The 23,780-nt window shown below is 44.8% G+C and overlaps 1 protein-coding gene across 1 annotated transcript; it reads right to left on the bottom strand.

Annotated features, from left to right (window-relative positions):
- Positions 1 to 560: 560 nt before the first annotated feature.
- LOC119374378 (actinia tenebrosa protease inhibitors) lies at positions 561 to 23,196 on the bottom strand. The gene is made up of 7 exons (XM_037644474.2): positions 23,068 to 23,196; positions 22,460 to 22,514; positions 22,027 to 22,224; positions 19,377 to 19,577; positions 5,449 to 5,493; positions 2,066 to 2,323; positions 561 to 847 (listed from the first exon to the last, which is right to left on the bottom strand). Exons 1-7 carry the CDS (start codon positions 23,122 to 23,124, stop codon positions 666 to 668), a joined length of 996 nt encoding a protein of 331 aa, XP_037500402.2. The 5' UTR covers positions 23,125 to 23,196; the 3' UTR covers positions 561 to 665.
- Positions 23,197 to 23,780: the final 584 nt, after the last annotated feature.

A 23,780-nucleotide genomic window follows, 5' to 3' on the forward strand; every position in this document is an offset into this window, starting at 1 on the left:
ACTACAAGAGAGATTCCAGCAGTATACTGGTGCCTACGTATTAGTCACATTTCTCAGGCTTTCAGGCACCATTCTGACAGTAGTACTGGTAGGCAAAACACATGCAGAACAGTATTTCTGTTTCGCCAGATCGCCGTTACTGCAGATTCTGTATTCGAGCTGCGACAATGGGCATTGTGCGCTGTCTTCGTTCGCACATGTTGCACACTGCAGTGACCTTCGAGACAAATGCGAGGCTTTCGGTTGGGATTTTTGGCCACGTTTAGAAAGTAGCTTTTCCTTCATTTTATTAGACTCGCGACTGACGCCAGAACGTCGAACCGACAGTACAAACGCAATAATCGTGACAAGGGACCGCGAATGCAAAGAACTTACTAATCGGAAGATAAATAATGGCGCAAGGCGTGCCTGCTTAAGATGTTCAGCTATTGCAGCGTCATTTGCGTGTTTCGTTTCGCCTTCATTTTATTGCGTAGGCCTTCGGCGCACTCGAGCAAAATAGTGCTCGCGTGCGCGTCTGGAAAACACACACAAAAATAAAGCTCGAGGAGATCACAAAGACGAGTTGGAGAGGATTATTACGAGTTCCTTTCTTGTTGACAGAGCACCGAAAACAACGCTTCGACGAGTGTTGGTGGCTGCCCGAACGCTACGCTTCGCTCTTTTCACTCCGCAATGCAGATGGCTCGACATTCCTGTTCGGAACGGAAGTTGTTCAAGTTTCCTCCGCAGCCCGAGTAGTAGAAGGGAAAGCAATGGTTCTTCTCGGCGCTGAAGAAGTAGCGCACCGACCAGGACTGACACGGCCCCTGTTCCACTTCTGTACGGCAGTACATGTGATAGTTCACTGGAAAGTGAGAAAACATTAAAGGTAAATGTGTGTTCCGGCCGACGAGAGCTCAGCGAGCTGTGTCACTGATCACTGAAAGGCAGCTGACCATGGGCACTCCTTTTTAAATACGATACTTCGGTGGCTTTTTTGGAGGTCGTGCGTATTTTCCATGCCATTTACACAAGTGATCAGTGGCACGGCCGCTTAACAGATGTGGCTGATACGACTGCAACATTACAAGGGAGCAACTGCCTCTCGGTCCTTAGAATCAAGGGTGCTGATGAGGTATTCGAGCTAATTCAACATTTCCTAATTTCAGCATCGTGATCACTTCTCCTTCATTCTCATCACGAACGTTTCACGTCAACGAAAACCAGCAGATAATGAGGCCAAGGAAAGTGTAAAGGACGTTGATTGTATTGTTTTAAGTGTACTGTAACAATTGTGATGTAGATGTGAAGAAAGTAAAGTGGACGAAAAGACAACTTGCCGCTGGCAGGGACCGAACCTTCGACCTACGGGTTACGCACCCGATGCTGTTACCAACTGCGCCACAGCGGCGGTCGTCCCCCCGCCCTTTTATCGTGTACTTATGTGCATGCAAACCCTGGGAGCGTTAGTCAGCGCCTCTCGTAGCCATCACGGCGAGTGTGCAACACTCTATACACACTATACTTTCGTTGGCTTCATTATCTGCGGGTTTTCATTACGGTTGTGTCAAACAAAGGAGCGAACCCTAAAAAATTCCTTTCTTTCATGTTTCACGTCAGTTTCATGATTTTAATATTTATAATTAGAGACGTGAGTTGGGCTAGTTGGTGCGTATTAACTGCAGACATGACTGAATAGCGCAAAAATTGCGCTATTAAGTCATGTCTGCAGTTAATAATTATATATTACAGACTGTGAGTGCGTAGAATTTTAGGCCCTTGTACAGTCATTAAACATAATCATTAAGCAAATCCTATATCATGACCTGGCGCTCTTAGGTATTCACTGGCCCTTACGCCATAAAGCACCGTATATCATTATCAGCTGAACTTGCGCTAAGTTTGCCTACTCACGATGCTGCCGAGAGAAAAAAAAAGGCTGACTGAATAGTGGCAGAAACAACGCATCGGCATTATTAGCAGTGCTGCATCCAGTGCTCTACAGTTATGACTTCTGGAAAAGACTCCAGGATAGACATAATACCCCTTGCTCCCAGGAAAAATAAACTAAAAAAGGTCTTACGTGGCCAGCAGGTCCTCATGCACCTTTGTTTGCTTCGGAAGTTGTTTCCGGTGCCTCCACATCCGCTGTACGTGTACCGGTAACACTGTCCGACTCCCCAGTGAAAGTAGTACCTGTAGAGCTTTCCGTTGCAGGGTCCAGGCTCTGGCGCCACGAAGCAGTTAGGTGGTTTACCGGAACTAAATGGCTCAGCAGTGGTATTACTACTAGTTGGTTCCACTGAGTTGATGTCGACCCCCCCTTGAGCTCGTGTTATGGCTGTTGGAAATTGAGAAATTGAAAGCAAAATGTTGCAGTTGAACTGGTCCGACCAGCATACTTCAGCAAGAGCCTCGCACAGAGGCTCCTACGGTACTCGTAAGCTACGCGAAATATCTTCATGTACGATAAACCCGCTTTTAGTAAGACACGAGTAATCGGTCCCAGTCCTTTTTAGGACGTTAAACCCCAGATATTATTATTAATCTGTCCTAGTCCAATCGAAATTACCTGAGATGCTTAACAGCCCCGTGTTCAAAACGGAAAGCTGCCTTGCTGTAGCGCACTATGTACTCACGAGCGAACCGCGCAAAATTCGGGAGTACACGGGAATAGAGGTCTCACTTACGTGATCGGTTTATTTGGTTTAGTCTGTCAGATTATTTGCATAAGGTCAGCTGCGCACCTTTTCCCTAACAATCCTCTATTCATGTGTACGTCTTAAGAGATATGAGGACGGCGCAGCATAGCCTCAACCCCTTTTGCACCACGAACCCAACTTAACCAGATATGAGGATTAGGATTTCAAGTTTAACCCAATTGCTGCTTGTCAATGCAAGCATGAACCCTTTACAGTAGAACAATTTAGTACATGTAATTGCACAGCAAAGTCCGGAGTGTTCTCTGTCAAATCCTCGACTACACTACGAAGCATCCATGCAGGGAAACCAGTTCTACCTTTCAGAAAAGCTAAAACGTTATCCCGAGTACATAGGAATGTAACACCAGTTAAACAAGCACATTGCTACTGAACCAGCTAAAATTAACTGTGATTTTATTGACACAACAGCGCCTTCTCGATTATCGTAGTGTACAGCACACAGAGAGTTGGACCAAGTGTTTTAACCATTAATTTTTAATATTGGTTAATGATGAATATCACACTTTATGAGACCTGACTGTGAAAGTTCACATATCAGTTCATTATCAGGTCCTGAACAGTTAAATATGCAATGACACTTCAGTTCATTTTGCACAAGCACCGATCTATAATTCATGTATTATTTCATCGCACATCTCTTATTTTTACACAATGAACGTTCTTATAGAACCGTGAAGTCGTACGTCTTCTCTGCTAAGACACCATTATTGTAGAAGTGCCCAAGAGTCGCTTAGCGCATCCTCTTCATGAGGATGCCGCTGGGAACATTGCATTTAAAGCACTCGCCTCCTGGTACTTGCAAGCAAGGGTCCTTGAGAGGGTGTAGTGACCGCCTGCCTCACGTTGGCAGCATATTTCTCCAGTTGTGCTATTTAGATTCCACATATCTCACAGCTCTTCACGCACTTTTTAAGCTACTTTACAGTCACTCCGAATTACCCACTGCCTCCGATCTTACACTTCTACATCGTCCTGGCGCTTTGTGTCCAGAACTGGCCCTTTTGCCAATAAACACCATGCATCATTGCTACTGTAGAAGCGCTTCTTCGATCAATGCTTGGACGTCACCACTCCAGAGCTTGCGACCTGCCATTGGAGCTTGCTAAAAAATACAACCTGATGGGCCGTTATTTATTGTTGTATTGTGTTAGTATGTATACAAAGCTTGAACAAAGCACCAAGGCATGCGCGGATTTCAGCCAGCTTTGCGAAAACCAAAGAAGCAACAAGCTCGGAAAACAATAACATTTAAGGACAGTTGGCGCGAGCGTAGACATCTGTTATTCAGCTAATATTTTTCTTGGTTGTAGCACTTGAAGATTTTCAAGCAGTGATATAACAAAGGAGATCACGTCCAACACCGCCTGCGTTCTGTCACTACGCACGTTCAACTTCAGCTGGCCATAGTTCTTTCATAACACCCCGGCTTGGTCATTCAAGACTGGGCGATACGCTTCCGCGTTTCGTGCCTTCTGTGGTGACATCGGGGACATCGATAATTTTATTTGGCTTTGCCCGCAGTTTGATGCAGAAAGAGCAGCGATTGTCTGGAGCTTGCAAAAAGGTTGTCATAGGCACCGGACATTTGAAGACGTCATCTTTCCTGAAGGGCCCTCGGCAACCAGGAGGAGCGTGCAACAAATTTTGATGGTTTTCCTGCGAGACACTGGGCTGTCCAACACGTGGTGGCAGACACCTTCAATTCAGGAGACGCTCAGGCGGAACAATTGCCGGCCATACAGGCCAGGCTAACCCCACCTGCTGCAACATCGCAACCACCACCACCACCACCACCATCACCACTTGTTCCATAGACTTTTGCTATAGCGGTTCTGGAAGCCAGAGACCTCCAAATCGGTTCGGCGGAATCCCGGATGGTGACGGATGGGTTAAGAAAGGAAAATTTACAACCATCTATTTTCAGAACGAAGCCACAAGAAAATCCATACGGATTTCTGAGAAAGAAAGTTTCTTTTGCCGAAAAATTCATTCTGGTCTGGGGATCAGGCCGGGACCAACGCCGTGTCCATGCGCTTCGAGTTGTCGAATAACTGGGCCTCGCACTGGCAGTTGCTAGTTTCCTCCTGTACCGCAATGGCGTTGTTCCCGGGTTTGTTCCCCGGACGAGGACGAATTTTTCGGCAACCAAGAAACTTTCTGAGAAATCCGTGTGGATTTCCTTATCGGCTTCGTGCTATAAACAGGTGGTTGTCAATTTCTCTCATTAAAGCCGGAGACCTCTCACCATGAGAAATATTGTTAATTGAATGACTGAAGCTTTGAGAAAGGCCCCGCCACGGTGGTCTAGTGGTTACGGCGCTCGAGTGCTGACCCGAAGGTCGCGGGATCGAATCCCGGTCGCGGCGGCTGCATTTTCGATGGAGGCGAAAATGTTCGAGGCCCGTGTACTTAGATTTAGGTGCACGTTAAAGAACCCCAGGTGGTCAAAATTTCCGGAGCCCTCCACTACGGCGTCTCTCATAATCAGATCGTGGTTTTGGGACGTTAAACCCCAGATATTATATTATTTAAGCTTTGAGAAAGGGCTAATAAAAGAGCGAACTATACGTCATGTGCCCTCAACTTAATCATGGACATTTCTAGTGTTTTTAGTACGTTCATTAGCAAAGTTCAAGACATTTATGTCGCCACTTATTGTGAGTCTTTGATGCAAGACATTAAGGTCATGAGCTTCGTGCTTAAGAATGCGAAAATATGACTGCGCGTAATGCCACAGACTTACCAGTACATGCTGATAACGCCAGTATTCCTACCAGGAGGTGTGTGCCTGGAAGATTAATTATAGTTAGAACGAAACGTATATAATATCATTTTGTTGGCGATGACCATTTTATATTGAGAATTAGGTGGACATCATACAATGAGAGGGTGACCTAAAACTTTCCGTTGTGAATATAGAGAAATGCCGAAACTTTTACTCTTGGACACTATTGACAAATATCAATAAAGTTTGTTTCGTTTAGGAGTGGGTGAAAAATAAATGATATAACCTGGATATTTAATTTCGCTAATTACGTTTTTGCTAAGTATTGCAAAAACCACGAAATAAACATGTTGCTTCTTTTAAATTTTTTAACACCAAACTTTGAATGAAGATCACATTTCAGAAGAGTTGAGATCTGGGCCAGTTGGTTCATGATACTTGACGAAAGCCAGCAAAAGAACGGGACACGAGAAAAGGCAGACACACACACCGCTGGAACTAACAACTGTGACTTTATTGAAGAAAAACATTCAACGAAGAAACCTCACAACGCATGTGCAGCACGTCTGTATCACCGACAACGTCACCCGGTGAAAGATTACGCAATCATCTTTCTTGCCATCGTTGTAACACACTAAATTCCTTGTCAATGAGGCAAATTGACGGTGTGCTTATACATCTATCTCCGCTTTTCCTAATGAAGTATGCCTCCACAATTTCCCTTTCTTCTTTACTCTTACCTCTTCCCAGATAAGTGACATTACTGAAAAGTGGGTAGCAACCGCATTCCCGACAGTGACGTGCAAGATTCGCCCCATCATTCGAACTCAAAGAAGCGTGATGTTCACGCAACCTAGTATTAATACATCGGCCGGTTTGGCCGATGTAAACCTTATCACAGGTCAACGGAATGTTGTACACAACACTTGTAGCACATTTCATGAAGCAATGCTCGTGTTTCGTAGTGCACACCGGATTGCTAGTCTTTCCACGAGCCACACGTGAGCATAGGCTAGCAAGTTTACACGGAGCTGAAAGAACAATGTTTACGCCCTGTCGCGCGGCAACCTTTTTGATATTATGTGAAACCTTATGTATGTAAGGTAGGATTTCAAACGGTTTCTCCCGAATGCGTTGTGCTGGCAGACCAGTGCTATCTTGTGGCCTCTTAATCTTTTGTAGCACAGATTCTGCCACCGCGTACAGCAGATCCCTTGGGTAACCAGCAGCTTCCAGCCTCTCGAACTGGTTGTCTAGGCTGGTCTTCATAGCGTGAGGGCAACTTTTTTTCAGAGCATTTAAAAATATATATATATATATATATATATATATATATATAAATATATATATATAAAATATATTAAAAATATATATATAAAAGTATATATAAAGGCCCCAAAGAAAAATAACTCAGAAAAATGAGAAGCTTGCCCTTCCGCTGTCTGCTCGCGCGGTTTTCTCGTGGCGCGGGGTAGAGGAATGTTTCACGCTTTCACCGTGATGTCCGCGCTCATGTTACGGCGCGTACGAACAAACAGAAGATGAGCGCGAACTATCAAGTGTCACAGCTCGACACTTGAAGCACGCTAGTTTCCTGCGCTGCTGCGGCCGCCTTTGCAACAGAAGCGCTGTTCAAACTGAGAGTATCCATTGGCGAGCCTCACTTCGTATAGCATTAGTTCCTTGCTATCGCATTCATTTCTTCGCCCTTGCGGCGAAACTGTGACTTTTCTCTTCCCTTTATTTTCTCTATCTCTTTCCTACTCCCGAAGGAGTAGGCAGGCGTTGTTCTCCTCCATGTGGCAGTTGTCAGCCTACTCTCTCCCTATTCCTGTTTGCTTGGGTGTTTGTGTATACATGTGAAATAATAATACATAACTTTGTGAGCTTTTATATCATAAACGGTATTGTACGAATGCATGATTTGTATTTTATATAGTGTTACAGATTTGCAAACTCTGGTCCTCATTTTTGAAGGTAGAGAACATTCCCGAAGCGCTTGAGCCCCTAAATAAAAATTGGCTTGACACAGCCGGTAGATTGCAAGATTATCTCAGATGGTACGGTCCTCATTCGTCAGTTCAAGATTTGGCCAATGGGAAGTTTTCTGTGGGGTAAATGTGTTTGAACAAAAAACAGGAAGCTGAGAGTGACAAGCGAATAAAAGAATTTTATTACTGACAACATTCTTGCTGCAAATATTGTCGACAGTATTCATTACTGCAGAAATATGCATTGTAGGATGGTCGCTTCGGAAGTATTGTCTACATTGCTGAAATATGCGGCTTTTTCGAAGGCAAGCACTAGACACTATATTGCGCGAGTGTGATGAACATGTTATGAAAGAAATTTGTTGGCATAGTTAATGCTTGTTCCAAATGTGGTACACGTTTTGACAGTTGCTACTTCGGGACATAGGAATGTGGTATATGTTCCACTTTGTATTTTATTTCGTCAAAATAAACATTGACTAGTTGAAAATGCTGGATGCGGTGCTGCGAACAAGCTAGCATGTGAAATGAGTGTAACTTTATTTTATCGTATGAATTACCTGGCGATTGTTCGAATTCAGCCATAGTGTGGGCCGTAAATTTGTTTGAAGCCTTGGGAAATATTTGTTCATTAGTGATTATTATAAAAAAGTGAAGGAAAGACAAACGAAAGAAATCTTAGCCACTCGTCCAACGAGATTACGAAGATGCGTTGTGCTAACGTTATTACGCAATGAAGGCCATTCTTAATTCAGAGTCCTCCATAGTTTTTCAAGGCAGCAGTCTTTGTGAGCCCAGTCAAGCTCTCCTGAGTTTCTTCTTCCCATGCCCTTTGTGCTTTAGGAAGTGGTAAATAAATGAAATGAAGGGACATCTGACGCATAACTTCTAGAATCATCCGATTGAATAGGCAGTTTTATCTTTTCATTCAGTCTCCTGCAGTACTTTCTGACGTTACTAGGTAATGGCTAAGTAAGGTTGCGGTGGTTCTATGCTTCTCGTGGAGAATAAAGAAGTCAAAGTGAGAGGCTGCAAATCCCACGACAGTTAAGTTATTGGCACCCAACTGAATGACTCCTCCGCTCAATGGCGTAATATCTAATATGGTTCTGCCTACATCATAAGTTTGGACCACTGACCGTATTGTTCACCCAGTAACGAATTACGCGTATTTATCACTGGCGCATTCCTGATTCTGTGATCTCGGAAAGTATGGCTTCAAATTTCGACTCGTTCACCACGATGTATTTCTTGCCTAAAAGGACAGACTGGTGGGCTAGTTGGTAGTGCATAACTCTGAATAGTAGCGCAAACATTCCACAGACGACGACAGAGTAAGATGGGACACAGCGCTATGTCCCGTTTTGCTCTGTCGTCGGTCTGATATTTCGCGCTACTGTTCCGAGCTATTTCTTAACGCTAGTCGGTTTCTTCCGATTCCTTGCCGCACTATATCAACTTCCATATGTAACACAGTGTCGCCAAATCGTCAATGCAAGTGGATGCTTGAGATCATCTAGTGATATGAGCACTGAACCTATATCCCTTTTGCCACTTCTGCGAGCTTTCCACCAGGCACGAAAATCAAGCCTGCGGCAGGAAAACCCCGCCGTAATTTTCTCTTGTGTCTGTTTCTTTTACCATAGTAATATTTACTCAAGCGCAGAAAGCATATCATCGAACTCGTCGGGATGGAGAGGGTCGACTACGCCATGTAGGATTCGAGATTGAATATACCACCAAGGACTTGCCCCCAAGCGTCGCACTTCAGTGACAAAGTCCGACGCTAGACAACTGCTTTGCATGTACCCTGAAGTATAGCCGATCAGCCCAAACGTTTGAAGATATATTGTACACAAGGAGAAATTTGCGGATCCACGGCATCTCTTGCACGAGGCAGAGTTGCAAGCCTGCGTTCGACTTGCATTTCTCATTATTATTTTGTTCATCATGCACTTTGCGCCAAATCCTCTCAAATAAAAAAAAAAGACGACGAACATATATCCTCGAAAGCCAGCGCTGCCGACGTATCTGTGTCAACAGTCTGAAAAAATGGTTATCTCTATCTGACGCTGAAAATACTGGGAGCCATTTTTCTCTTTAAGTAGCGTTAGAATATAAAAAGAACAAGTCGATCATGTCTCCATTGTAATGGTTAACTAGACTGGAGCGAAAAAGAATTTTGAGGACATCACGGTAACTTGAGGCACTCATGTGGTAGGCAACGTCGTCCGCGTGGTCACCACGTCTATCCTCTGTAGCAGAGATAGTCTACATGCGATGACTAAGCGGGGTGTCGACATGAATGGTTCTGAGAAAACATGTCAGTTATCCCCCCTCTCTTTATCCTGTCAACCGCTTTACACACCTGTTCATACATCATAAGTCGTCTAAGGCACCGAACTTTTGTGTACAGATACTACGTTACATTCCAAACGGACGCCATGGCAGTGAAGACAGCAGCTTCTTGAATCTGCTACAAATCTTGCACTCACATTTGAAGGCCCATTTATAGAAGACTAATCTCAAAAAAGAGAAGTTAAATACTCGTAATTCGGTGTTCGTTCGAGTAAGACTTTAGATTTACGCACAACGGCTGATAAGCAATGAGTAACGCAATGTTAACGATAAACAAATGCTTTGACTCTTAGTACACTCCCACTCAAGGTCACCGAAAAAGAGAAACCAAGCGGTACACTTTCAACTTGTATAACTTATGTGTGGACTGATTAGATCACAATTATAAACAATGTTAATTAAATTAACGTTCTTATTGTTGTTATACGTTATTTTGGCAACATTATGATCCATATGCCTGATATTTTTTGTCACAGCCGAGCAGACTTCCTCGATGGCAAAAAACTCTCGGGACGTCGAACAAATTTAATTTTATAGAAACAATGGGTAAGGTTCAGGTCAGCGCCTGTGTGGCACAATAAAATGACACGCTAAGTTTTAGCATAGTGAAACCTAGGTGTTGTACCACAAGCTCTAAATGGTTCTTTGGAAGCGAAAGCAGGCGGCCAGTCCAGTGGAGCGCTCCAACATAAACGGTACGTCAATCTTCACGAAGTAAGAAATCGAAGGATATTGCTTCTTGCATCAACTGGTTCAAAAGTGGACGTGCTAAGAAAGCTTAGAGAGAGAGAAAGCTCTTTATTGTAGAACACAGAATTCTGCCGGCGTATATAGACACACTTAGATGCTATTCTATAAGGGGAAGGGGATTAGGACAAAAATCTCTTAGGATCAACAGGGCAATGAAATAAAATGAAAGAACAAACAAATATATGATCGGGGTATCTGCAAGTGAGAACGTAATGGTGTTGATGCAAGTCCCTTCACAATTTCTCAATTTACTTCATGCGATCGAGGAACCCGAACAGAAATTTTAAAATTTGACGTGTCTGAGAAGAAGAATACATGGGTCCAAGTATTTTACCGAGATCTGGCATTGCTTGGAAAGCTGAGTATATTATAATTTGGAAACAACTTCTTTTCTTCTCTGTATGCCTGACAATCTGACAAAATGTTTCATTGTTTCTGATGTGCCACAGTTGTCATTGTACGGGTGAGCAGTTTTCACAAAATGGGTAGGATTTGATGTGAACAGCTGTTTTCGTCATTTCTGTAATGCGCCACGTTTACTGGAACTTTACTGCACCGTGCTGCCTTTTACTGGTAATATGTATTGAAAACCGTTCGGACGAAAAATGGTGAATTTCATCCTAAGCATATGAATTTGGGACCATAGGGCAGGCCATAGTTACGGAGAATTTCAAGGACCTCAGGGTAAAAATTTTGATTAGCAATACAAATCAGATGTTGACGGTGAAATAGACAAAGTATATTCGTCAAGCGCCATGTTTCAAGTTCTACAAGGAAATCTAAACAAAAAACAAAGGCATATTTGCAGGGCTGTTCACAGATAAGCGACGGAGTCCGTGGACCAAGGTTTGCGCAATATGTCCTGCGACCAACGTACCGAACATCAGGTACTACGCTGCGGACCAGAGCGAACTGCCTCGTAGATGAGCCGTTCACAGGTAAAACTTACCGTAAGACGGTATTCCGCGCCCTTTAAATCGGTTTCGGGCGTCGTTTCCGAAGCACCACACTCCTGTGGATGTCATCGCGATCCAGTCGCGCACCTCCGGGACAAAAACCGCAAAACACAAAACTCACAGCTTAGCGCGAGCGGAACGTCGTCCGCTGTTCCAGCAGAGTTGCACCGTGCTTCTCTCATTGTCCTCCTCTGCAGCTCCCCTGAAACACCTGGCGCCTTCGCACCGCCTTCGGCCACAATGGCTTGTAGACTTTCATTGCGCATTTAGAGTGTTTTGAACTTGAACTGCGATAGCTTTTTTTTTTCTTCTCTGCATGAGGTGAAATAGCGTGAGCGTGCTAAAGTCTTGCTCAGAAAAGAGGCTTCGAGTAAACCGAAATTGTCACGCTCATTATTTAGCACTATGCGAGGCACGAGTCGCGCTTACGTTTTTTAGTGCTTGAAGTCCTTTATCCTGACGTTGCAGATAAGCAAAAGGCTATGGCAAATAAGAAAAACGTAATCGATGCTGCCGATTATACTGCAGAAGTACTACTTGGCGATGCTTTTGAGTTTGGAGGCTGGCAGGTGTACGAAACAATGACAGCCGAACAGTGAAGGAAAGTTTTGCAAATGATTCTAACGAGAAGGTGAGAGGTGACTACAAGTGTCAAGAACAGTCCGCCTCGGTGGTACAGCGGTTGGGGTGCTTGGCTGCTAACCCGAAAGTCACGGATTTGATCCGGGCCGCGGCGGTCGCATTTCGATGGAGGCGAAATGCTAGAGCCCCTGTACTGTGCGATGTCAGTGCACGTTAAAGAACACCAAATGGTCAAAATTTCCGGAGCCCTCCACAACGGCGTGCCTCATAATCATACCGTGGTTTTGGCGCGCAAAACCCGGGATATTCTCGAGACCGTAAATATCCTTTGATACACTCCATTTTCAATGCTACCCGTCATGCAGGCCAGGAACGTGTGACGAGTGTTCGCTGTGCTGTTTTGTTACTTGTGTTTTTCAATATTGCAAAATATGTTTCAGGACAGCAGTTCGGCAATATGTGTTTAGGGTATTTATAACGGTACATCCGCATGGTGCCAGCACGAAAAACAGAGACCAGTATTCGGCCCGATAAAATCCGTGAACAAGGGAGTTCATTAAACGAGCTGTTCCTTCTCTGAGATCCCCGGAAGAAATTAACGATGGTTAATGATTCGTAATGAACTGTCAAATTATCAAACGATTCTTCTTTCCTACTGTGAATTGTTCGATGCGTCCTGTTATGTAGTACATCAGGAGTATCGCAACAAGTTTTCATGATTTCAAGAGTCTGTCTGGTGGTTTCAACAGAAAAAAGTGCCAATTTCAGAGCCATCCTTTCACCTAAGTGTCATGGTTAATATGCGGCCGTACTACAACGAACAGTTTTCTAACACAAGCAACGCGACGAGAGTATCGAGTGGAGTTTCGCGCACTCGTAAAGACAACACTGGTGCAGTAGGCGTCAAGAGGTCAGAGAGCACTAATTCCGAGAAAACTGAATTTTCCTGCCATTGCTGACTGTATTTTGTGGTACTGCACAGCACATGTTACAGCGTCTTAGAACAGGCCGGCAAGCTAAATTCCAGGCTGCCTTCGTAAGCAGCAGCAATATTCTGCTTGTAAGTGCAATGCACTTATAGACGGAAGGCGAACGGGGTCCATCTGTGGTCACGCAGTTCCCTGCGAAACAGCCGCCGAGCTTCGCCGCTAGGCCGAGAGAGGGCGCCCCCGTCCAGTCATCGGAACGATAGCGCGCGCTCGCCTGAGAATGATAGTGCCGACGAAGAGCGGTTCCCACCGTCAGGGCTAAGTGAGCAGGAGAAGAACGACTACGTCGATAGCTCAACCCTAATATAGGAAAACAGGACACAGCGGTCAAACAGCAACGACGGAAGGAAAATCCCAAGGTGACAGACGGAGAAGCGCAGGCGAAATGCTGGTATTGAGCTGATTCCTAGGTGCGGGCGCGAAAAAAAAAATGCTGCGAAAAGGACAGAGTGTCCATTGCACTTCCCCAACATTTACTTAGACTGCAGCTGCCCACAATTTCTTTCTTGTGCTTCGCGGTCTCTAAACTTCTGACGGTTATTTTACATGCAAAAATTGGCGCTATTGTGACGTGAGTCAGGGCAACCACCACGGCTTTATTGTGACAACGTTGAAGCTGTCTTCAGAGGAAGAGCTGTGGTACATATCCTCGCCGGAATCGGCTAGGATTGTCTTTGATGCAGGCGACCATTCCCCCTGCACGTCAAAAGCACGCAAGCAACAGCTGGGACTTCTTTCCAAATGACCCATTGTTTCGAGCGGTGAACAGCACAGCTTCAGTTCTCCGTATTCTGAAAACTTGGAAAAGGGGCAACTACTTTGGTCGTTTGCGAGCTGCACGCGTTTTTCTAAGGTACATTGTTCCTTGAATGTCAGCTTGCCTTTACTTCTTGCGTATTCTGCACGGCTATACATCTGTGATACATGAAAGATATCGACTCCTCGAAGACAGATATTTCTGAACAATGCATCTGAATTGTTATCTTTGTTACCACCTCGAGTGAGGAGGAAAAATCATTCCTGCAGCGTTGAATAGAGTCTGCTGCTGTGATTGCCCGCGCTGCATCATTTGACTCTGGGAGATGCAGTAGAGAAGGAGGAATTGTTGTCCTGGTGTTGCTGTGAGAACACTGACAGTTTTTTTTTCAAATCATTCTGTTGCTTGTGCTATTGTGGGGAAGATGTGAGTTGTAAGATTAATCCCTTGAGCTGTGGAGTAGCTGGCGCCACATTTGTGCGCCACATCATATCAATAAAAAAAAAGTCTGCAGTGTAAAATGATAAAACTTCATTCTTCCTTAGCGCCCTCGTGCCCTGTAACTGAATGCCAGGCGTCAATGTGTTTGACAATTTAGGAGTTCTCTGTGTCCACTTTATTGCCGTTTCTTACAAAATTTCACTGAATTTGAACCCTACTTCTAACTCCCGCATGTTGAATTCCACGAAAAGTGTACGTGGGTTAGCAGATGACACGTCGTCATGAGTCTGTTTTACTAAGCTGATGCGTGCTTTATTTCTGGCCAGTTGTGCCCGTAATGTGCTGTGGATAAGGAAGGGATCTTTATAAGAGCGCTGCATGGGGTCTAGATAATTTTATGGTGCTCTCTCGTTAAGGTAAATCTAACGCGCAATATTTTTTTCCAGCACTAAAGGTTTACCGAAGACAGATGCCACGAAAAAATAAATTGTGGCATCCTGGCCGTGCAAAAATATGAATGCCAAACGATGAGTTAGCTTTAACTCTCGGCACACGCGTTTTCAGCGGTGGTCAATGCCTTGAGATCTTCTCAAATCATTGCCCATGATATGTATCGTTGCCGTTTTCAGTTGTATAAAATGTCGACTAAAAACAATGGGGGCAGCTTTGAAAAATGGTGCAAGACAGGGCTAACAACGGAGCTTCTGGCTGAGCTAGATTATTAGTAAGGCTCTACTTAGCGTGATATTAAGTAACAAGGTCTCACTTTGCAAGATCTTAAGTAGACGGTCTTAATTAGCTTGTATCTAATTAGCATGATAGTGAGAAGATAGATAGTATGATAAGGAGAAGATAGATTAGCAAGGTTCTCTGTTTCTGTTCCTGTCTGTTTTTCTGTTTCTATCTATTTCTTTCTCTGTCTGTTTCTCTCCTTTCTCTTCTGTTTATCTGTTCTGAAGAAAAGCACCGAAGACACATGCATTGAAGAAACGCCTACATTGCATAGTCATCGTGTCAACCTCAGTGGGTTTGCTGACTACCAGCCTTATTATCCGCCAAATTACTTGGTATGCACGGCTTTGCTATACTCGTTTCTGCCTGCCTAACGCCTTACATGACTATGCTATGTTTTACCCTCTCCCTTGCTCCCTTCCGTCCTCCTCAACCTCACTCCCCTTTCCCGCCCTCTTGCTCTACATGGCTATGCTATACATGGTTTTGCCTGCCTAACGCCATACATAGCTATGTTTCCATCTTGAACTTGCCCAGTTAAACGTTCTGATGGTTATGCTTTGCTTTACCCTCTCCCTTCCTCCTTCCCATCCTCCTCACGCTCACATCACTCCTCCTCACCCTGACTTCTTTTCCTGGCTCCTTGCTATATATGGCTATGCTAGACGTTGTTTTGTGTTCGTGACGCCAAGCGGCGACATAAGGTAACCGCATACGATGACAGTATATTCCCTTCCTTTTCCCCCTCTCTTCCTCCTTTCCCTTCTTCACACCCTCACATCGCTCGTCCTCAGCCTTACTTTCCCGCCCCCTCGCTGTACATGACTATGCTACAGCTGGCTATGCTATACGTGGTTTTGCTTGCGTTGCGCCAAGATACGATGACGACAGCATACGATAGCATCCGAGAGCCCGAGCCCTCTAAAGTTTTCCACACTCCACTCAAAATTTTCCGAAGTGCGCGACCGGCGATTCGAACCTGCGGCAAAGTCTTGCTTTAAAAATTCGCGTCATTGCGCAAACGCGCTGCTTGCACAGCATGACTGAGGTATTGTACGTCAGTGCAGAAGGTAAGAGTAAGAAGCTGTGCTCAGCTCGCTTTAAAAAACACGTGCGTGAAGGCGCTGGCTCTATACGTTCGCTCACTACTGCGTCATTTTCTTTCACATACGCAGGTGCGCTTGCGTCTATTTTAGAGGATCCCGCTGCGTCATGTTTATTATAGAGCAAGTTACCCTCCCAACCCCCACCCCTCCGGCCTCCCCGTGACGCACGTACTGGCGGTTAGCCGACCACGCACTGTTTTTGTAGGACAGCTATTGTTCCAGAGCTGTGACAGGAAAGCTGACCACTATGATGGAAAACATCTGAGAGCCAGCATAGTCTACTAGTGTAAGAAGTTCTTGTTACGTGAGCTGGTACTGTACTGCTGCCAAACCGCGTGTTTTCCTTTGCTTCGAGTTATCATTACATATTTTGGGGAAATAAATCTGATTTTCTGGAAATAAATCTGTATTTAAAATAAATCAGTTTGATGAGTGTACTTGTCCTTGCTACCCGTGCTTGTTCTTATCTGCGTCAGAACTTCAGTAAATAAAGCGAGGGTATGTTTTCCAAAGTTGTCCCAGTGGCGGTCTCACGTTTGCTCGCTTCAGAAAGCACGATAGTGTAGCGCTTGCGCATTAGCAGCAGCGCATACATGTCAATAAGTTCAAAAGCAGACGACTCAAAATATTTTTGATAGAGGCAACATTTCTTTTTTTAAATTTTGAAAGCCGACTCTCAGGCATGACACAACGAGGTGTCATAGATACACATGGAAACTTGCTTTATGCAGGGGGTGTTACGGTCCGAAGTGGAACGGTCCATGAATCCAGCAATCAAGGTCGGGGCCAAGCCCGAGGCGTGTTGCATGAGGTTGGCGAAGACGGCTTAAAGTGGCCTTGCAACACTTCATCAGCGCGGTCAGAAAAAGCTGCCGATCGGTAGTCGAGGCTCCCGAGAACACGCGAGCCAAACACTATAGATCAGCGCGTGGCCTGCAATTTACAATTCTCAGTCTGCTAGAAATCGACCCCACCTCTCTTTACAAATGATGCCATATACCCAAATCACTGCGCCATATACCCAAGGTCCATGGCCATTGGCTGATTTGAGCATCATGCGCTGCATAGTTACAGTGGCCGCCGCGAGATGCCGCCACGGGCCCGCGCGTGCTCTCGCGATTCCACTGAAAGTAGGCCGCGCGTTCGAAGAAAAAATGAAAAGAAAGTGCTCAAGTTCATGACGTGCGCTGACGAAGCAACGCATCTTCTTGCCCCCTTGTCAGCCCTCTTCCTGCGTAGCTTCCAGCTCGCTCGCTGATACGAAAGAAGAGAGAAAGCGCTTAAAGCGTGCGGCAAAGCCCTGTGACTGTGCTCGTACTTGACAGACTCTAAAAAAAATTGCGGCAGTCAATTCGTGAGGCAATAAGCTTTTTTAATGAATCCGTTAGTCGATTACTCGGAAAAGTGTTGCAGGGCCCCTCTAAATGCAACTCCACCGCTGATGGTTGATGCATTGAACCACTACCAGGTGCATCAACAGCAGTCGAGTAAAAAAAAAAGCGAACAATGTGAGCAGAAAAAAGAGCACCGAGAGCAGATATGTTGTAACGTGAGTTGAAATCTGTTTTTTCTTTCATTTCAGCATATTTGGCATTTTATAAATATATGCCAATGCGCTAGTTGGTGAGCGATTATTTGATGTAGCAGCGCACAAGAGACGCTGACGTAAACATAAAGCGTACACAAACACAAGCGTTGGATTGCAACTGTTGCTTTATTGTTTAATGACTTGACTCGCCTCATATACAGTAGCACGCGTATGCGCGACGATTGCAGTGACGTATAATCAAGACCACAAGAAGTTATATATGGCATGTTTTCATCGTGGTATAGCAAGCGTAATACTTTACCAAGGAAAGACGTAAAACACTCGTGGCTTGTCCTCTTTCTGTCTGTCCTTGGTAAAGCCGCAAGCGCTTTCTGTCTGTCCTTGGTAAAGTTTAGCGCTACATACAATGACAGATAATTACCAACTAGCCCGATCAAATTGCCTTTTGAAACGCGTTTTCGTTGCAAACTCCAATGAATATGTAATTTATTGTCGAAGGCTTGTGTTTGAGTCTTCCTTACGTTTGCGTGAACGTGTCTTTCGTGTGCTAGAAGCAACTGGTTGAAGGAAGAACTCGACACAAGGACAAAGAAGGCCCGAAGAAGATGCAAACGCAATGCTAGAGCAAAAACAATATCTATTCAGACTCGCCACATAACCTCGTCTTTCTTATTGAACTCCTGCGTATACTTGCCGATTCAGCCTGTACTGTTCTCACTTCTTTTTCTAAGTTCGGTAACTTGTGAGGTTCCGGGGGCAGACGGGGGTTTTTCCAGACACCGTACTTTACAGCAAGTGGCACCCAGAAGTTTTCCAGTCCCAGTGCAAATTTTGTGATGAGGCAGCGAATTTGGTCGACATGGTGTGGACATGTCCGAGTCAGAACGATGGTTCCCACACACTAGAATCCTGGGAGGCCCTGCTCCGCAACCCAGACCCCAAAGTCCAGCGGGACCTCATCAGTCAAGCCCTTGCTGCTGCCGTGTCTCAAGGGATTCCGGCCGACGGCTAGGGGCGACGGGCAATGCCTGACGTAATTGACTGATTTTAAAAATAAAGTTTTTCTCTCTCTCTCTCTCTCTCTCAGACTCGACCACCCTATATACACCACAAACGCAACGGTGAATGCAGACCACGTGGTAGCAAGAAGACGCATGCGCGATGGATGGCACTTTTAGGCAGCATCATAACAGAACTGTCATTTTGGGTCGTCATTCGAGATACTCCCGCCTCATTGCAGAAGGTGAGCATATCGATGCTCTCGGTGATATATGCATGAGCAAGCCATCCATGTAATCGTCAACTAAAGAGTCAGGTTTCCTGCGTAAACGCTGACAATCCGCCACGGTGCTGTTATCGCTTGTTATGATGCTGTTTAAAAGTGCCAATCCCTGGCACATGTTCCTTTTTACCACCACGTGATCGGTATTCGCTGTTGCGTTTGTGGTATAGATAGGGTGGTCGGGTCTTAAAAAAAAAACATTGTTCTTGCAAGTAGCGCGGCGTATGTATCTCCCTCGTGCCTTTTGTCCTTGCGTAGACATTGCAGTGAATGCAGTTGCTTCTAATGATCTAGCAACAAGCCCACCTTGTGACTAGTTTTGTGCGCTGCCACGTCAAATCTTGGCATTTGTTTTGCCATAGTTGTAGCAGTTATCCTTGTTCCCGTGACACGATTCTTTTGCCGGTGTAATTACATAGGTGCTTGGTGCCTTTAACGATGCCACACTCGATTATCGTCCTCTTTCGTGTTCCTCTTTGCCGAAGCACTGCATCCGGCACTCGTCGCTCGAACGGAAGTTGTTGCGGTTTCCACCGCAACCGGAGTACACGAAGGGGCGGCACGAATGCGTCTTGCTTTGGTAGTAGTAGCGGATGACTCTGGAATGGCATGGTCCAGGACCAGGCCTGAGTCGGCAGACTCTTGCGGTGATCACTGGGAAAAAAGCGAATAAACAAGTCAGATGCATATACAGTCAACCATTACGTAGTCCAGAAAAGCGTAACGGTGACAGGAGTTGGGGTACAGCACATGCTTCCAGACGTTGCTACCATGGCTAGTCAGTGGTGCTATTCGTATGGACAACATTTTAATTCAACACCATATTTTATCACGTTTTCTGTGATCATGACGTCTCGCCACTATCCACTGTCATACATTTAGTAGGTGTATATTTAACGCAGCTTTGCAGCGACTGTTTTTAAGGCCATTTTACAGCCACGCCACATGCGTGCCTTGCCATTAAACACTTAACTATTGGTTTACTAACATTGTCCTCGGCGACCTCAGGCCACATATGGCTTTGAGCCAAAAACGTCCAGCAATCATCGTGACCGGAGTTGGGATATGTTCCTGATATACAGAAGCAAATAAACCGGACACGGAGAAACCGAGCGCACTTTCCTTGACTCCTAATGAAGTCATTGTAGTACAAGCTCAACACAGGCACATAAAGAACACAAAACCGGATACAAGTGGTGCCACTATCTTTCAGTGTTCCTTACTTATACTTGTTTTTCGTTTTCGCTGCAGTGCTTTCATTAGGTAATCACCAATTATCCCAGGAACAAATTATCCTACGTTCGATTAAACCATAGTGAGTTTTCAACTAAACATTTGTAGAAATAGCACGAAATTTGTAGAATCTATTGCAAATGTTTGTAGGTACTCTCCCGTATTTCGAGAAGTGATAACGCTTCATTTCTTTCATTACTTCCTCAGGAGGTTGGCGCCACGAACAGCGAAACCATCCTGACTTTATGCACTGGTCTCATAAAGCTGACATGCAAACGACAAGGCCGCCCTTGACAATGATTGCACTAACATATCGAAAGTGCGGCCAGCCCCTCTGAAGCACAGAACTCCTGCTTACGCAACGTTTCCTCGACACTTCAAGTTGATTCTGTAGCTCCTCCAGCTGCAATTCTGTAACACTGACGTCTTTATCGGCGCTCTGATAAGACGTTATGCTTCAAAGATGACTTACTAAACTCGCTTAACCCTACACTTTTAATTGTATACACTTTAATTGTATACATTTAATTGTGTACAGAAAAGTGCGCAGTATTGCGCTCTTTCCTGTCACCCTCCTACTTTCCTGGCGGTTGCGCAGAAAGTCGAGTTAATTTAAATCAATGTTCGAGGCTTTTTTGGCGAAATGCATGCGTAAAGGAATCGACGCTCAGCGCATGTAGAAGTGAAAAAGGATCCTGTTTTAGTCAAAGCAGCCGAGAGAGAGATAAACATTTTAATGAAAAGCTGGAGGTGTTTGCCTGGCTGTTCGCCTGACATGCTACTCCAGGTGCTGGGTGACTATTATGATATATACAGTGATAAACGCATAACAAATACAGCCACACAAGTTTACAAAGTTTCGTTCAGGCTCGTGGCCCGCAAGAAAGTCAACAGCGCTTTCGTGGCACGTAGCGCAAAGGTGCTACTTTGCCATGGGCCCAGAACATGTCGCAACTCTATGCACGCTCCCCATTAAAGATGCAAGGCTACTTTCAGAGACTGTCTCTCTGATGCGTATCGCTTGCATTCACAAAGAACATGATGCAGATCTTCTTGGACATTACATTGGAAGCACATGCATTGGTGAGTCCGACAGCTTAATCTTGCTCCTGAAGTAGTTGGTGTATGCGACGTTTAGTCTGATGCGGCGCAATCATGTTTCCTCTTGTCTGTTTAGGTCTCGCGGCATATCGAAGTTACACGATAGGTAAATCTTCTAAAGAGGTCCATATTGGTGGCTAACATCTGTCCAGAGGGATCGCTGGAGGCGCCAAGCGTGTGCCGATACGCGTATCACCGCATCTCTTCTCGAGAAAGGTATCTCGATGATTTCTCTCGAGGAGTCATGTCCAGCTTTGGCAGCGTCATCAGCCTGGACGTTGCCTTGTATTCCACAGTGGGCAGGTATTCACTGCAGAGCAATGAGGTGATGGAGGTCGCAGGCTTTTTTGCATAGATATTTGATATCCATGACGAGTTGGTCCTGCCTGCGTGGAGACTTCAAAGACTGCAGCGCCGCTCTTGAGTCGAAGATGACTCAAGACTCAGCTGTCTGATCTACGATGTAATTAAAAGCAGCCCGTAGAGCAGCCAGTTCAGTGGCTGTAGTTGAAGTATGGTGACTAAGAGTGGCAGAGATGGTGACATTGGGAGATGGAATCCAGACACCTATTGCAGATGGTGTAGGTGTAACAGAGCCATCAGTGTAAATATGACGGTGAGCCCTGTAATTGTTTTCCACGTGCTGTAGTGTGAAATATGCCAAGAGTAATATACTAAGGTGGATGGCTCTAGAACATTGAGCCTTGACTTAAAATATGTGCACATAAAAGAAACGTTACAACGGAATAGGATTAACAAAAAAGCTCACCTCTTGCGCACTGGCGCATGCATTCGTTACGGCTTCTGAAGTTGTTGTCGTTACCTTGACAACCACCGTAGATGAAGAGGCGGCACAGTCCTCTTTTGAAGTTGTAGTAATACCGGTATAGGGTTCCGTTACATGGCCCTCTGTCGGGCCATTCTGTGCATTGCATATAAGTGGGATCGTCGTCGTAGCTTGCAGTTCCTGCAAATGTTTTTTGCAACAGATTTCTGCATATGCTCGTAAAGTTCACTGCATACGGGTGATTATTCGACATGCAAGAAATTACTAGAATGAGGCAGGGGAAACGCCGTGTACATGTAAGATATATAGAAACTAATAATGTGGTTAACTTGGGAACTATAGAACTGAAGTTGAGGAGCACAAGAAGTCTAGTTCCATTTTACTTCAGAGTTTTAATTGAGGTCACCGTTCTTACCGTGTATAAGAGCAAGAAAAACTGCTGCCAGACAGAAAAGCCACTGCATTCTTTTCTGCAATGAAAGACGTAAATATTCGTTAAGTTGATGAACGTAGAAGTATGCAAGCAATGAATAATTATTCCTATGTAAATCACCATGGATGCTAAGCCACTATACGGCGGTTACACGGATGCTGGCTCTTGTTTGCTAGCTGCTGGGTGGTCCATTATGCTAGAACTTGGATGGTTGGGCGTATGCCCCGAGGTTCCTTTATTATGTCCCTCTATCCAATATGATCGTCGTATGTGAAACCCCATAGTTTATTTTGATGCGCTTTCCCTCTCTAAAATCTACAGAGCCCCAAAGTTATTTAGTGCGAGCTAAAGTGCTAAGTAATTGTTAAAAATTGTCGCCCGACGACGCATGCGAATAGCATAGCTTTAGTAATTGAGAGAGTAATTAAATCCAAGAATGCGCTAGGTCACGATATGAACTCCCCGATGAAGCATCCGCATTTAATCAGTATAAAACTAACCATAATGCAGAGCTTTTCATGTAGTCTAATCGCTTTTAGTTTAATATTAAGAAAATACAGTAAGCTGTGTTCTAGTCGACTTTGACTCACGATGCTGCGTCTTTGCGGAGTTGTTTTTTGCGGGCGTTGACCAGCTGTAGCAGACATTAACTGTCTCAGGGACGTCTGGAACAGCTGAGGACACCGAGGTAACAATACACGTAGCTGAAAATTTGAAAGGCGCATGCGCGGCGCTTACAATGGGTATATTCTGTGTGATGTCATCTCTGTGCTGAAAACAAAGCAGAGAGCTTACCCTGAGCGATAATTCTACCTGGTTCAATTTCGTTTACTTAACTTTCCTGTTTATACTAAGATCTTTTGCCGATCTCATTTCTTGCCCCCTCATGTTCTTGTTGCTTGTTAGAAAGCTACCCAATAGTACATCCGCATTTAGTAGAACTGGCACGAATGTTCATGTATACATTGTCACATGCCCCGTGACTGCTAGATTTGATTATGTTCGACTCAAGACTTGGAGTAAAAGTCTTGCCAATTTCTTGCCAATCCCCCGTACATACGGTTTTTGCAATATTTCTGTTCCGTTTCTCTAGAATCTAATTATAGACTACGACGGATTGACGAAGGAACGCGCTTATATTTTCATCGAGCGAACATGGGACACATGTTAGCTCGATGGAAATAACCGCTCTTCCTTCGTCAGTGCGTCGTAGTCTATAATTAAATTGTAGAGAAACGAGACAGAAATATCGTAGTTCTTGCAGGCTAATAAAAATGACTGAATCGCGCACTTAAGTGTTTTC

Source organism: Rhipicephalus sanguineus, chromosome 11 (assembly GCF_013339695.2).
Source record: "Rhipicephalus sanguineus isolate Rsan-2018 chromosome 11, BIME_Rsan_1.4, whole genome shotgun sequence".
NCBI lineage: Eukaryota > Metazoa > Arthropoda > Arachnida > Ixodida > Ixodidae > Rhipicephalus > Rhipicephalus sanguineus.

Excerpts from the sequence above, each read along its gene's own strand:
- LOC119374378 (XM_037644474.2), bottom strand. The coding sequence starts at position 23,124 with ATGTCTGCTACAGCTGGTCAACGCCCGCAAAAAACAACTCCGCAAAGA. Across the intron at positions 22,515-23,067 it reads CTCCGCAAAGACGCAGCATC|AAAAGAATGCAGTGGCTTTT; the intron begins GTGAGTCAAAGT and ends CTTTCATTGCAG. Across the intron at positions 19,578-22,026 it reads CATGCGCCAGTGCGCAAGAG|TGATCACCGCAAGAGTCTGC; the intron begins GTGAGCTTTTTT and ends CTTTTTTCCCAG.